This window comes from Perissodus microlepis, chromosome 17 (assembly GCF_051167445.1).
Source record: "Perissodus microlepis isolate ML-2025 ecotype Zambia chromosome 17, ASM5116744v1, whole genome shotgun sequence".
In the NCBI taxonomy this organism is placed as follows: Eukaryota; Metazoa; Chordata; class Actinopteri; order Cichliformes; family Cichlidae; genus Perissodus; species Perissodus microlepis.
The window spans coordinates 2,977,861-2,993,109 of record NC_140477.1 but is presented as its reverse complement, the minus strand read 5'-3'; the positions used below and the strand labels follow the sequence as shown (position 1 = coordinate 2,993,109).

The 15,249-nt window shown below is 41.2% G+C and overlaps 1 protein-coding gene across 2 annotated transcripts in view; it reads left to right on the top strand.

Moving 5' to 3' along the window:
• syn3 (synapsin III) overlaps positions 1-15,249 on the top strand; it is a 125,353-nt gene that overhangs the window by 8,431 nt on the left and 101,673 nt on the right. For both annotated transcript variants that reach the window (XR_014797274.1, XM_084909099.1), the window contains exon 2: positions 4,361-4,830. Coding sequence is in view for 1 of the 2 variants with exons in the window: in XM_084909099.1 (XP_084765225.1) it covers positions 4,418-4,830 (413 nt within the window). In the remaining variant the exon portion in view is untranslated. The remainder of the gene's footprint in view (positions 1-4,360; positions 4,831-15,249) is intronic.

The window sequence follows — 15,249 nt, the reverse complement described above, 5'->3', positions numbered from 1 at the left end:
CACATTGCTAGCCAAGGTAGCTAGCATTAGGTACCTTGGCTAGCAATGCTTTAACTCTAGAAATGTTAGAAATGTCCCATTACTTACTTCTTCACCCTCTCGTCCTAATGCAATCAAAAATATTTCAAAATACGAAGATGGCATCAGGTAAAAAAAAGAAAAAACACACTCAAGGCTTTAAAAATGTCCATATTTTATAAAAACTAATTTCCCAAAACCGAAAGCATTGATTTTGCAAATGTCATAAAGCCATATTTTATTCATAACAGAACACAGAAAATATATAAAATGTTTAAACTGAGAAAATGTACCATTAACTCATGTTAATTTTGATGTCAGCAACACATCTTCAAAAAGTCTGTAAACTTCTGGGAACTGAGAAGGTCTTAAGTTTTGGTTCATGATACTCTAAATCAGCGGTCCCCAACCTTTTTTGCGCCACGGACCGGTTTATGCCCGACAATATTTTCGCGGACCGGCCTTTAAAGTGTCGTGGATAAATATAACAAAATAAAACTAGTGCCGGTACCGAAAAAAAAGAAGATTTATTCATAACACACGTGAAAAGACCCAGGAAAACAGAGTCAACGATAAAAAACGATAACAAAATAACGCTTAAAAACTGATAAAAACCCTGAAAACCATACATTTCACACCCGAGCCTCAACTCTCGCGGCCCGGTACCAAACCGGTCCGTGGCCCGGGGGTTGGGGACCACTGCTCTAAATGATTTCAGTTGGTTATCGGTCTGGACTGCAGACAGGCTAGTTCAGTTAGCATCGTCTTGGTGAAATATACAAGGCCTTCTCTGAGAAAGATGTCAACTGGATGCTCCCATCCAGCTGAGAATGAGGGTCGATCACCACACAGACCAAACAAAACACAGGGCTTAAATACACAGAGGGAACAATCAGGGAATGGGAGACAAGAGGGACAGCTGGGACAAATCAGGGCTAACGAGACAAGGGAAGCAAAATCAAATACATTAATATGAGACAGACTTTCAAAGTAAAACAGGAAACATAACACAGAGACACGGACAAGAGGATACGGCTGACAGGGGAGACAGCAACTCTGGAACACAGACAGAAACCAGAAGACTAAAACTCTAACATAAACACACAGAGAACCTAAACTTAGAACAGTCCTGTAACCCATTACACAAAGAAAGCTAGAATATAATCAAATAAACAAACAAAACACGCAAAACACTGGGTCGAGGCCCAGGCACCCTAACACCTGTAGATGATGAGCTATTCAAAGTCTTCTGAGTTTTATGTTGAGGAACCTTCTGAAATTGTTCCACAATTTGTAGATGAATTTTTTTTTGCAAATTGATAAACCTCAGCTCGTCTTTATTTCTGGGAAAACTTCCCTCTAAGATACTTTTTGCCACAAACTTGTTGCCATTTAACCAAATTAGTTGCAAAGCATTCTTCTCAGTTTAAACACTTGATATGTTTTCTATGTTCTACTGTGAATGAAAGATTGATAGATTTATGATTTTGTTTTTATTTAGATTTTATTCAGTATTCCAGTATTTTGTAGGAAATGGGGATCCTTCAGTACCATATGTTAAAAACTGCTTTACAGTGAGCCACTTTTTAAATGTCTATGAAAAAAAATCAACATTTTTACGCTAACAATCTTTCAGTTGTGTGTAATATGAAAAAAGTCAAATATATTTTACAGCTTCACACACTTTTGTGGAGAACTTGGAGAAACTTTTATAGCTAATTTTAGTTTTCGACCTTGTACTTCAGTGTTGTGGTTCATTGTCACTGCTCTCACTCTCAGCAGCTTCTCTAGCAGGGAGCCATGATAATATCACTGTATGCCATTTGCCCAGCAGCAAACAGCAATAAGGTGAAAGTTAGTCACTAGCGGGGGAGCATAATTAGCAGATTAAGGGCCCGATCTTTTTCTCGGGACCTAGTGAAGACGAAATTAGAGCTAAGTGGATGGTGAATGCTGTATTTTAATTTGCCGGATGGCCAGATGATGCAATGAACGTTTTGAGTTAAGAGTGCAACTCTTACCTTAGGATGAAAACGATCAGGTCGTTGTGGACACTATGCTGTATTTAGATTTTGTAATAATTCATGTAACCTGACTGATATTAATAGGGCCTTACTCGTCTCTGAGCTCAGTGTTCTGTCAGGAGAGATCCAGTGGCTGCTTTATCACACTGCTAACAGCTGTAACTGTGCTGCTGCTAAGCAGAATAATACGCTTCAGCTTCTGTGCAGCTCAGGTCTTCAGTTTCTTGCCTAGCAATATCAGGCAACAGCTGCAAGTTTCACAGAAAGCTTCCTTTTGGCGATAACCTGACTACAATAACTTGTCAAGATGTAACATTTGCTCCACATCATTCTCTTATGTCTGCAGGCTTGTCAGGTTCTCCTCCTCTGCAAAAACACAGCCCCAAACACTGGGCGCATCCGCCTGAGACAAGACGCCACAATAAGAAATGCACTTTTATCTAATCTAAGCTCCATTTATAGTGGGAGCAGCCTAGTTTTAATCAGGTTTAGGGGTTTCTTTTCCTCTCCGCTTGCGTGCGTGCTTCACTGCAGTTTGATGGCTAATCTGCCTGAATGTCTCTCCTCTGCCTCGCTGGGTTCCATGTGTTATATAACTGTTTTTTTCCAACTGACTCTTGTCTGCTTTACAAAGAAATGAGCTATGAATCTCCTTCAACTTTGCATCATCACGGCTGCGTCGCTGAATTATTTGCCAGCGGTTTCTGTCCCACCCAGCATGGGTAACTCGATCTTATGCAAATCTGGTTTAACAGATTCGTAGCTGTTATAAGAAAAAAGAAAATCACAGTGGAACAACTTTGAAGTGTCACAGTAATAACAGCTCTAGTTTTTCATCCTCATCGATGTGACACTGCTTTCCATCTGTGGTTCATTTTGCCTGAGGTCTGACGCTGATTAGTGTGAACATGGAAAAGTAGAGAAGCATCATATTGTTAAATATTGGATCAGATTCATCTGTGCCTCAGCATCTAATCCTGATGCTTACATGCCATATACTGTAGTCTGCTCAGTGAACTAACTCAAACTCTCCATAGATACTGCTGATAATCTTTTACTCACTTTAGGCTGTGTTAAAAAATTCATAGCCTGACAGCTTTTTCAGTGTCTTATCATCTGGATTACTGTAAACGCACTACTGATATATTATCATCAGAACTAATCTCGAGAAAGCATTTCCTGTTTTGTTTTTTTTATCTTTATACCAAAGCTTCAGGACGCTCACGAGATAGTCCGCTATTAATAGATATGTATAAAGCTAAATGACTAGAATAATTAAATACATGGTAAATGGACTGGTACTTACATAGTGCTTTTCCACTCTAATAGATTGCCCAAAGCACTTTCTACTACAAATCTCACTCACCCTTTCATCAATTCTATCTGTGAAGCACCAAACTGTCACCTCATGGTGCTTTATATTGGAAGTTAAAGACAGAGAAATACGATTAGACGAGGAAGGAAAAAAAAAGTTATCTTCCTGGTTAAAATTGTGCATTTTAACATAAGAGTCTGTTGAGTTTGACTTCATTTACGAGCAAACCTCAAGTTGCCATTGGAGGAGCTGCAGTCAAGTTTGCATCATTCTGTTAATGTGTTCTCATTTTGAGAGAGGGGGTTTGAAACTTTGTTGTTCTGTTGTGGGAAGCACCAAACAGTTCTCTGTGCCATGACTATCATTGTCACTGTGGTTTAGTACATCCTCCATCATGATCATCATCTAGTCGCTAATTGTGTGATAAACTCATTTTGTACGTTTTTATCAGAGCTGTTTTTGCTTGATTAGCTGCCTGCTGGAGCAGGAAACATGGCTGATTAGAGCAGTTAGTCTGAATCAAAACATTAATTTTGCTGGCTGCAAGCAATTACCCAGAAGAAGTTAAAATGCTTCTTTAGCAATGGGGGATTTTCTGCGAATACGTCAATTCAGAATGCGACCAAAGAGACAACCACTCCATCAAAGATTGGTGTAGCTAACACAACATCAGCCATAGAGAGCACTAAAAACTGAGCCTGAGCTCGCTTCTTGTGTTTTGAATCTTCTTTTTTTCAATCTTGCCTTTCCCTCTAGTTAATATTTCTTTTATGATTTTATATCATGCACTTTTATGCTCATTTAAATTCTTGTTTGCTCTGTACCTGTTGCTTTCCTATGTATCAGTGACAGCTACCTGCTTGCATACTTAGTACTTGCTTTGGTCCTATTTCTATTGTCCTCCTCCTATTCTCTATCTTACTTGTTAAGCACCTTGGCATACCCTTGGTTTTTAAGTGTGCTTTATAAATAAAGTTTATTATTATTATTATTTTTTTTCTAGGACTACAGGCGTTCTTCCCTCTCACCTCTGGCCTGACTGACCCACCAGCCCATCACCATGAACTACCTTCGCCGGCGCCTGTCAGACAGCAGCTTTGTGGCCAACCTCCCCAACGGCTACATGATGGATCTGCAGAGGCCGACCCCGCCAGGCTCATCAACTTCTTCTCCTGCCTCCCCAGCCACGGAGAGGCGGCAGCCCCCGAGCGTCCCAAGCCAGCCTCAAGCCTCGGGCGTATCCACTGGCTCAGCCTCTGGTCCGGCCTCAGGCTCAGGGAGCTTCCTCAGCTCCTTCTCCAGCGTGGTGAAGAGTGCACAGATGGCCCAGAATGTGGCGGCTGCCGCGCATGCTAAGTCAGCAGCGGCAGCGGCGGCTGCTGAAGGCGCCTCTGCAGGAGGTGTTCAGCCAGCCAAGCCTGTGATACGCAAGCCTAAGATCCTGCTGGTGATTGATGATCAGCACACAGACTGGTGAGCAGAAGCCTTTTAATGTAGTAGCACAAGTGTGGGTTTATATTTGAGCAGAAAACATTTCACATCACAGTGCTTGATCTCTGAAGTCTGAAATGACTCATCTGAGATCACTTCAGATTCCAGCAAATAATGAACTGAAGTGTGACTGATTTGTTTGTCAGAGTACTAGAACTCTTCCATGTCATTTACAGTCGTGCTTCCCTTAAAATTTCCACAGCGGATCACAAAAACCCATGAGCAGTTAAGTGGAAGTAACCTTCTTACTGCTGTATAAAGTGTAGTAGTATCTGCAAGTAGGACATGGCAAATTAAACTTAAGAGTGAACTTCTTTGATACATCACCAGACCTTCTAAAAGCAAGTCTACACCTTGAAGACATATAAAATGTTCAGTGAGTTTACCCTGATATAAGGCGTCTTTACATTGACTGTTTGATTATTAAACTATAAATTAGCATGTTTTTAAAATGTATATAATTACAGAAAAGGTGTACATACTTTGTAAAACAGGACTGCTGTCATGGATGTAAGAGTGAAGCTGGACTAAGTTGGCATTAGAGTAAAATGAAGATAAGAAACGGCTAGCATAGCATTGCAAACTGACAAAATATAGTTTTTATTCATAAAGAAATACATAAATATAAATATATAAATAAAATATAAAGTGATAATTTCCTGCCGTGTATTGTTTTTGTTGCTGTAGTTCATATAATTCAAGTAATTCTGAAAAGTGCTAGGCTAACTGTTTCCAATGTTTATGCTAAGTTAGGCTATCTACTTCTAGCTCCGGTTCCATACTTTTAATGCTATGATATTAACAGTAGTACTAATCCGACACTCTTGTCTGGAAGCAAGTAGGTGTATTTAGAAAAACATCTGTATTCCTTTAAGATGCTACTTTCAAAACATCTCATTGTCAGTAAGCTAATTAGCCACCAAAATCTTTAGCATCTAAAAAGAAGATATTGCTAAGATTAAAAAAAGTTCAACTTTGATAGCTTGTATTTCTCCCTCTACTCTCCTGCCAAATGGAAAACATTCTTGTGCTTCAGTTTGAATGAAGTGAGACGTGTTATTGTTTATGATAGATTTGTACGTCCTTGATCTTAGCCGGCGTTTGCATTAGCGTTCTTTGCTGGAATTAAAATTGTCATGGTAACAAGGAAAAGGAACGATGGAATGTGACAGGAAAAAAACAGTGATTTAATCAGAAGAAATGAGCTCTTCTTTCGCTGACAGCCCATACATGAATTTTTGAAGCCGACTTCAGCTGCCTTTTACTCCCAACGCCGGAGGAATTGATTTCCTGAGCTGCAGTGAAGACACACGGCAGCCAGTTTATCGTGTTTGTCTTATGGAATCAATAAACCACTCATCCATTTCATGAATTGTTATTCTGTTGCCTGACATTTGCTGGTAGACCGACCTCAGCTGGGCTGTTATTAGCCATTTCCAGCCGCTCGAGCTGCACCCACAGAATTAGTAGAGATCATTATGTGCGGAGGCATCCTCTACTAGGAGATCAGGCAAGAGTCTAAAAATGATCCCTAAATTAAAGCGCCCCACTGACAGCCGTGTCAAAAGCACCAAGATTGCTCTCAATTTCCCGCAAAGCCGGGTGGCCTCTTTTCCTTAAGCTGCAATCCCAAGAGGACCCATTTCTTTTCACACCCTGGTGTTTTTGAAATGAGTCGTCAGGGGATCATCCACCCTCTGAGGCACAAAAGCTCATTCAGCCACTCAGATGGAGCATCCTCACTGTTTGAGAGAACAGCGGGGTTTTTTTTTTTAAATCACCAACTCTGTTAGTTAAATAAAGAGAGAAGAATGGAAGTTTTTTTTAAAGTGCGGTTGATTTATTGATTTATTTTGTGAGCTTTTGCAGCAACAGGAACATCTGAGCAATATAAAGCAATCCAGGGTAACGAAACCTTACCTTCAAACGAGATTTTAGTATTCACATTTTGATCATATGAGTCAACTCTGTCAAAATAGCTTGCGGCACTGTTGTAGTGGGTTAGATTATGTGTGATGGATTGCAATTTTGAAGTCCAGGTGTCCATCTATGCTCCATAGTTTTGCTTTGCTTATTGTCATTTATTGGTTGCAGCTTTTATTCAAAGTTTGAGCTTCTTTCTGCACAGTTTGACACGACAGTGCTGAGTTTAAGGCCCACATTTTAAGCACAAGCAGGATTTCTGTGATGCCACAGCTTGCTTTGAAGCCTTAAGCAAAACAGCATAACACCTACACATGTGAGATGTAGAAACACATCATTTTTTAATCATTTCTTACATCTTTTTAAACATTGCAACAGACTGGCGACCTGGCCAGGAGACCTCACATACCCAGCCACCCTCAATTTGATAAAAGGGATTTACTTAAAGCTTCCAAGCAACATTTTAATAACACGTTATTTTTTAAATATTGGTAGGCACTGCTTTATTTTTGGCATCGTTGAACACATTTTCTGCAATAACTTTTCAGAATTGTGCAATTTAAGTGCTCTGAGAGGAAACTGCATTTCTGTCTACTCTAGGATGTCTTCAGAGGTAGGAGACAAAGAGACTGTTCCTGTTGGTTATCAATGCAAATGTGCATGGATGTCACTTCACAGGGCAAAGAGTCTCGTTCAGTGTCAGGAAATAGAGCAGGAAAACATGATATTGCTTTTAACTACTGAATTCAAAGCGTGTCAAGCTGCTGTTAAACGTTGTTAAATGTAGAACTGTTCCTGAGTTAACCACTGGGTGGCACTGTAGCTTACTTAAAGCCTCATAGACGGCTGCTTATCATTTCCCTTGATGCTTCAATGTTTCTATGTAGGAGTGATGAGCTTTGACCAGCAGATGGAGTTATCTGATAGACTATAAATTTTATCTGAAGCACTTCCTCTTGCAGTCTTGTAGCGTTTGAGCCTACAGATGTTCTCAGAGTATTAGTCTTTACATTATCACTTATCACTTTGATTTCATTTCAAACCAGTGTTATCGCTAGAGATGAAGGTCATGTATTTTCCATTTAGATAACAGATTGAAATCAGTAATTAATCAATAATTAATATCCAGTTCAAGATGATTTTTTTTTTTAGATTCACTTAACACTTTGGACTGTTATCACTGATGTCCATTGTTAGTTAATATACCTAAAACTGGCTCCAAAGCTGCCTGAACAACATCACATCCATGGAAACTGATACTGTTGTTGGACTAGTCGTGTCAAACATGAGGCCTGGGGGCCTGAATTGGCCAGGCAAAAACTCCAATTTGGGCCACTGGATGACTTTGGAAATGTGAGGGAAATTTTGGACTTTGGACCGACAGATCTTTCATTTACTGCAGCAGGATTTCTTCATTGTGTAGATGTACCTTTGAAATTGCATCTTTTTCTTATGATCTTATGATATCTTAGGGGTTAGTTAAACGTATTTACACTGAGAGAAAGGAGTTTCATCGATTAAGATCAAAGTGGGCTGCATGAGGCATGTAACATGAGCTTGACATCCCTGATTTGAAGCTTGAATTTGCTTGATGGATGTCCTGAGAGTAAAGACAACTGTTACTCATTCTGCAGGAGATTAGAAATGTTCATCTCCAGCTCCTCTCTGGTATGTTTGCATGTTATCATTGACCAATGGCAGCTTTAAGAGTGTCAGTCATGGTGCTGCTGCTAATAATAAAACTGAACCAGCACTGAAGTGGTGACTGTGAATGTCCTCAAGATCAGCTCAGGAGGTGGCTGTCGACTTGAGTCTTGAGCCACTTCAGCCAGCAGTCGAACAGTTAACGCTCGACTCTCAGATGCAGATTGAGGGGGAAAAAATTTGGCTGCTCTTTTTGCAACTTGTCTTCAACTAAACCTTGTCGCTGTATTTCATTTATAACCGTTGGGAAAGTGATGTATTGTGTGCTGCTTTGCTGTTGAAATCTTTAGGTTATTCAAATGACAAAGTGAAGATAAGAGTTCCAATTGTGTTGGCCAGGTTTATGATTTGCTTTATGACCCTTTATTGACTCATGATGTACTCTTGATTTTTTTAAAGCCCCAGGAGTCCAATGGTCTTTCAACATCGCGTTCTAAATAGATGCAATGTGGTTTTCATGTATTTACATAGAAAAAAATCGAGCTTATTCTATATATGGTCACAAGTTTAGAAGCTAACGTAATGGTTTTTGTATGGAAGAAGTGCGATTGCTAAAAAACACAACTTTAGCTCTTTGACAGACATTCAGCAGGTATATGGGCATCCATCCATCCATCCATCCATCCACTTTCTTTTGCTTACTCCATTTTCCAATTTCTGATGGGGGATTGCAAAATGATCCCAGGACAGTTAAGATGTGTAATATCTCCAGTAGACTGGGCCTACTTTAAAGTTTCCCTTCAGCTTGATGTGCCTAGAAAACACCCCAGAGGTATCCCAGTGAGACGTTATAACCAATTCAGTTGGTTTGGTCCAGACGCCCTAGGACAGGGGTGTCCAACTCCAGGCCTCGAGGGACGGTGTCCTGCAGGTTTTAGATCTCACCCTGGGTCAACACACCTGAATCAAATGATTAGTTCATTACCAGGCCTCTGGAGAACTTCAAGACATGTTGAGGAGGTAATTTAGCCATTTAAATCCGCTGTGTTGGCTCAAGGACATAGCTAATACCTGCAGGACACTGGCCCTCGGGGCCTGGAGTTGGACACTCCTGTCCCAGGGAGAAAAAGGCTTTGTGGCCTTTTGGATCTGATATCTCATACCGTCTATCATAACCCAAAGCTCCTGGCCTTAGCTACAGGTTGGTATTGGCTGGAAAAATTGAAAGATTACATGTTTACTGGTGAAAATCCAAATAATTTTGTACTTAAGTGAAAATAGCTTGGGCTAGAAACCCAACTAAACACAACCAGCGCAGATTGTCAGGCTGCATGAAAAACGATGAATTCACTTGCAGCTTTTCTTACTGAATTACTGCTGGACAGCGATGTGTTTATGTACAGTTGGGAAAAAGGGAACAAATTGCCCTGATCATCGGCCATCAATCTTTGAACCGAACTAAACAAAGTGACTGGGGCAGGCAAAGGAATATGTGATTTCCACAACAGCTGCCTTACTCTGCTGCCCGAACCTGATTGTTCTTGTTGGAAAACAAACAGACAAACAAAAAAATTCATTCATGTCATTCATCCAGCCCGATTGTATACAATCATGTGGTCCATAAATGAAATGAAACTGTAGTTTTCATTGGGTTGTGCAGGAATATAGTGAAGCTATCTCTGAGTGTAGTAGGAACACCAGAACTTGTGCTGTGATTTCAGACAGGTTGCTCAATAGTTTGTCCAGTCTTTCTGAGCAGCCCTGACTCGAGAGCGCTGTGAACATATCGGGTGTCCGTTGATCTATCCTTTCCCCCCCAGGGCTGAATTTCCTCCTGGGCATTCCAGCAGAGAGGCTGGGGTCTCTGGGGAAACCCTGCTCTGTCCTGACAGACTTGGCCTCCAGCAATGACTCATGCACAATAGCAGTACACAGCACTGAGAGCATCACCGCAACCACCAACAATCCTTCCTTTTCTGCCTCTCCCGCTGCCTCTCTTTCAGGCTGACTCGTAAGACGACGGGCCAAGTAGCTGTCAGTCTGTTTGCTCTGTGTTCTGAATGATGTGAGCATCTGATTGCTCAATTCAGCCCCACGCTGGCATACTGCTTACTTCTTCATGAGTAGCCCAGTACTATTGACATCCCCTGGTCATCTCGAACCACATGAAGAAGATTTTAATTTTCTGTTTTGTCTGCAGAAGAAGCACAGAGGCCACACACTGGCACAAAAAAAGCTAAACATCCTCTCGCTGCATTTGTTAATCTATGCTTTGTCTCACAAAGAGGCCAAACGTTCAGAAAGTGCAAAATGAATTCATTAGAAGGCCACTGGGTTTATAAAGCACTCAAAGGGTAAAGACAGTAATTTACTTTAGGAACGTTTAGTGCGCATCTAAAAGGTCCAGATAAAAACGTCCCAGACAGTTTGATTCATTTTATTTGATCACTTTTAGATACAGATTTCTGGGGAAAAAACCCTCTAAAGTGCACACCTTACAACAGGCACGTTTATTTTGGAGAACTCTCTAAAAATTAACAACATGAGAAAAGAAATGTGAAGTCGCTCACCTGCTTTCAGTCTCTGAGATTAGTAATCAGAGGCAAAGCCTCAAAGTCACTCCTTTATAAAAAAGACAAATACATTTACATTTTTTTCTGCATACACTGCAAAATGTGACCATCAGAACGTTTCTACTTTCAGCATCAGCTCTGGTACATAAACCTCACAGTAAATGCAGATGGCACACTTTCTGTTTCAACTTACTGGAGGCCACGACAGCCACTCCACTCGATTCAGTCAGTCTATGTTCCCACCCTCAGCTATCACCACCAGCTCTGGGTAGTGACCAAAAGAATGAGACGGCAGGTACAAGTGACAGAAATGACCTTCCTCCAAAGGGTGTCTGGCTTCACCCTTAGAGAGAGGGTGATGGGGTTGATCATTTGGGAGGGATCGCTGCCCCATCCACATCAAAAGTAGTCAGGTGAGATGCTTTGGGTATCAGCCTCCTGGACGTCTACTAAGTGAAGTGTTTTGGGCATGTCCTGCCGGGAGGAAGCCCCGGGGCAGACCCATGACAGTACTTGCAGGGTTACATCTCTGTGCTGGTTTAAGCTGCGTACATACTGGCAGCGATCGTTTTGCAGCTGCCAGCTGGTTGCTTGCAGACATTCCAGGCTCTGGTTGCCTAGGCGACCTTCTACTGTATTTACTAGCAGGTCAGTTCAAGTTATTTATATACCGCCCAATCACAACAGTCACCTCAAGGTGCTTTATATTGTAAGATAGAGAGCCTACAATACAATATTGTAAAGGCTTACAGTAATATAGAGAAAATTCCAAAATTCAGATGATCCTCTATGAGCAAGCACTTTGGCAACAGTGGGACGAAAAAACTCCCTTTTAACAGGAAGAAACCTAGAGGGGAGCGAGGGAGGACAGAAGAGCCAGAGAGTAATGATAATAAATGATTAAATGCAGGTCATATGCCAATCAACAGTATTTTTCACTCTCATTGGTATCCTCAGTTGCTTGCCTATAAAGTTTGTTGCAGATCCCGCCCACTTTGCGTTGCCATCATTTATTTTTATATCGTAGTCAGTGAAACATCATTAACTTTTATGAATGCCTTGGAAAAGCTGGAGAAGGTGTCCAGGGAGGGTCTTAGACTGTTGCTGCCACAACCTGCAGCCCAGTGGAGCTACAATTACACTTCTATTACAGATTAAAAATGAGTGGTGAAGTGGAGATGCGACTCACCAGTAATTGCCACAATCCAGCTGTTGATGACACATTAACAGGAGATTATGCGAGTTTGGTGCTTGCAGTTATTTGTAGTGTTTTTTTCTGAGTTTATTACAAACCTGCTGCATAAAACAAAAACAGGATCCATCCACGATCTCCTCCAAAACAACAGAGCTGTATGTGTAGCTGTAACGTAAAATAATACCATCCATGCATGCATCCATCCATCCACCCCCTTTGAGTCCAGGGGGCAGCACATTGAGAAGCCTAGACTTCCCTCACCAGTTCCACCTCTTCTAGCTTATCCCGGGGGACACCGAGTCAATTCCAGGCCAGCTGAGAGATATATTCTCTCCGGGGAGTCCGCGGCCTCCTCCCAGTAGGATATGTCCAAAATACCTCACCTAGGAAGCTTCCAGGAGGCGTACTAGTCAGATGCCCGAACCACCTGAACTGGCTCGTGGTGGAAGACCAGCGGCTCCGAGTCATTCTGGAAAAACTGAGCTCGTCACCCTACCTCTAAGAGAGCCCAGCCATCCTTCGAAGGAAACTCATTTCCTCCAAGAATTACTTAGAATAAATTTACTTTTTCGCTATCATCAAATGAAACCATGTACTTCACTTCAGAGAGGTCACAGTCTTTCGGCTGCAGTTTAATAAGTTTGTATGGGTGCATTTCCCACAATGTGGCCTTTCAAATCATCAAAGTAACTTTCAAAAAATAGCCACAAAGAAAACTCATTCCCTCAACGCCTGAATGAACAGTGAAGAACACAAACATATATGTAACCTATGTCTGAATGACAGAATGCTACTTTAATTTAAAGCCATTGTTCCTAGACTGACATTTCTGTTGAAGCACACATGGCTGATCATCTGTGCCCACTAAGATGGGTGTGGCCTTTGCTCTGTGATCATTCACCTGTTTGATACTTGATAGTGCTGATCACAGCGGATGTTCTTCCTGTGTGCAGAGAGGCACAATCTGATCTTGGCAGGCTTTTTCTAATCCAGATAACTCTTTATAGTTCCATTTTTATTTTTACTTCTAAAAAAGTTCACATAGCTGCCTTGGACATAGTGTTACAGCAGATGTGACGCTACTGCGAGACATCGTCTATATTCTGCTATTTGCAGGTTTAAAGCTTAAGATATTGTGATGGTCTTGTTATGTATCCCTATTGCGCCTTTGTGGGAGTCCCTCCTCCAGCGGATGTCTCCAGTGGCCAATGTTTGCCCTCGCCGCACACATGCGCACAATCGAATGGTGAAAACAACACCAGCTATAATCTTTTTTTTTTTTTTTTTTTTTTTTTTAAACAAGCTAAACCAGCACATTTTAAATTTTTATCTGCTTGTAAAAATATGAGGCCACTATAGAAAATCTCTTTTAAAAACAGAGCGGTATTAGCAAAACATCAGCTCTGATGGAGTTCCTCCTAATAAAAGCAGCGATAACACATGCATGACTCATACGCCTTCTATGAGTGGTACACAAAAAGAAGTCACTTATTCTCATGGTTACAAAAATAAAAGAAGTCGTTAAGCCTCGTGGTGTTTATGTAGTGGGCGTATGCACGACCGAGGGATGGAAAGCCCAGGCCTCTGTGCAGCGCTTCTACATGTGATCACATCTAAAACACTCATTCAAACCACAGAGCCCAGTGGTCTGTAAATTAAATTGATGTAAGTTAAACCAGTGAATGAATAGTGGAATTGTACAGCGCTTTGAGGGCCCTGAAAAGCACTATATAGATGCAATCCATTATTATTATTATTATTATTATTATTATTATTATTATTATTAAATGTTTTGCAATACCTTAAACATATACCGAGCTTTTTGTTTGGGCCATTCAGCCTGCCTCCCGCTCTGAGGCAGCGGTGGTCCTGACTGCCAGGGGGCATTGCCTGTCTAGTATGTAGGTCAGTCACATTGAAGAATCCCAGCTTCCACAATTACAGAGAATGAGACGGCTTGGGACCCAAAACTATCAAGCCCAACAGCTGGGAGATGTTAGGAAAAAAGATCCTCCTCAGTGACTGTAATGAACATTAATGAATGGAGCTAAAAGGACACATGTGGGCAGATGAAAAACAAAAGAAGGCGGACAGGCAGAAGAGGAAAGAGGCTTTCTGTTTGGTGGAAGAGAAAAAAAATGTTGCAAAAAGGGAAATGTGTTTCAGTCTGGGGAGGTTGAAAAGCCCGTCCCAGTAACAGAAGGCCTGTAGCATGCAGCCCAGATCCTCAGCTCCTCAAGGGTCCAGCCCGGAGCCTTTGACAGATTGTTCACTGTCCCACGTCTGAGAGTTCAGCAGCATCACCTGCGGCTATAAAACAAAAACAATAACCAAAGATCTACGCTTTAGAAAGGAGAGCTGACTTATATCAGATAATGGTGCTCTTATTTTGAGTTGTGTATCGTTAAATACTTTAATAACTGTAAGGTTGTTGCAAATGATTGCGAGAAACCCCCTCTTCAGTTATATTCGCCATATATCATTACCCAACATGCACTGGGCAATTATGTATGCAAGACAAACTGGACGTATTTTTATTCACATTAATGTAGTCATAGAAAAGTTGATACTATGAAAGTCTCAGGCTCAGAGCCTCCTCAGTATACAATAAAACTAGAGCATGATATTGTTGACACTGTGGCAGGTGTTGGGTCAGTCCACCATTATGGTCTAGATTAAAAATGAATAGACTGAAACAGCCGGATGGATGGAAACATATTCCAATTACAGTTTTATAATTGACATGGACATAATGTGTAGACGCTTAGCTTTCATTTGAGGGTCTCCAGATTCAAATTGGATCAAAGATTTGGGAGTTTCAGATCCTGAACATGTGTCACCCTCTTTTTAAAGGGACCAAATGTAATTGGACAACTGACTCAAAGCCTATTTCATGGGTAGGCGTTCCTTTGTTATTATATGCCATTATCAATTAAACAGATAAAAGGCCTGGAGTTGATTTGAGGTGTGAAGATTTTTGTTGTGAAAAACATGCAGTTGAAGGAGCTCTCCGTGCAGGTGAAATAAGTCGTCCTTAACCTGCAAAAAGAGGGGAAAAAAACATCC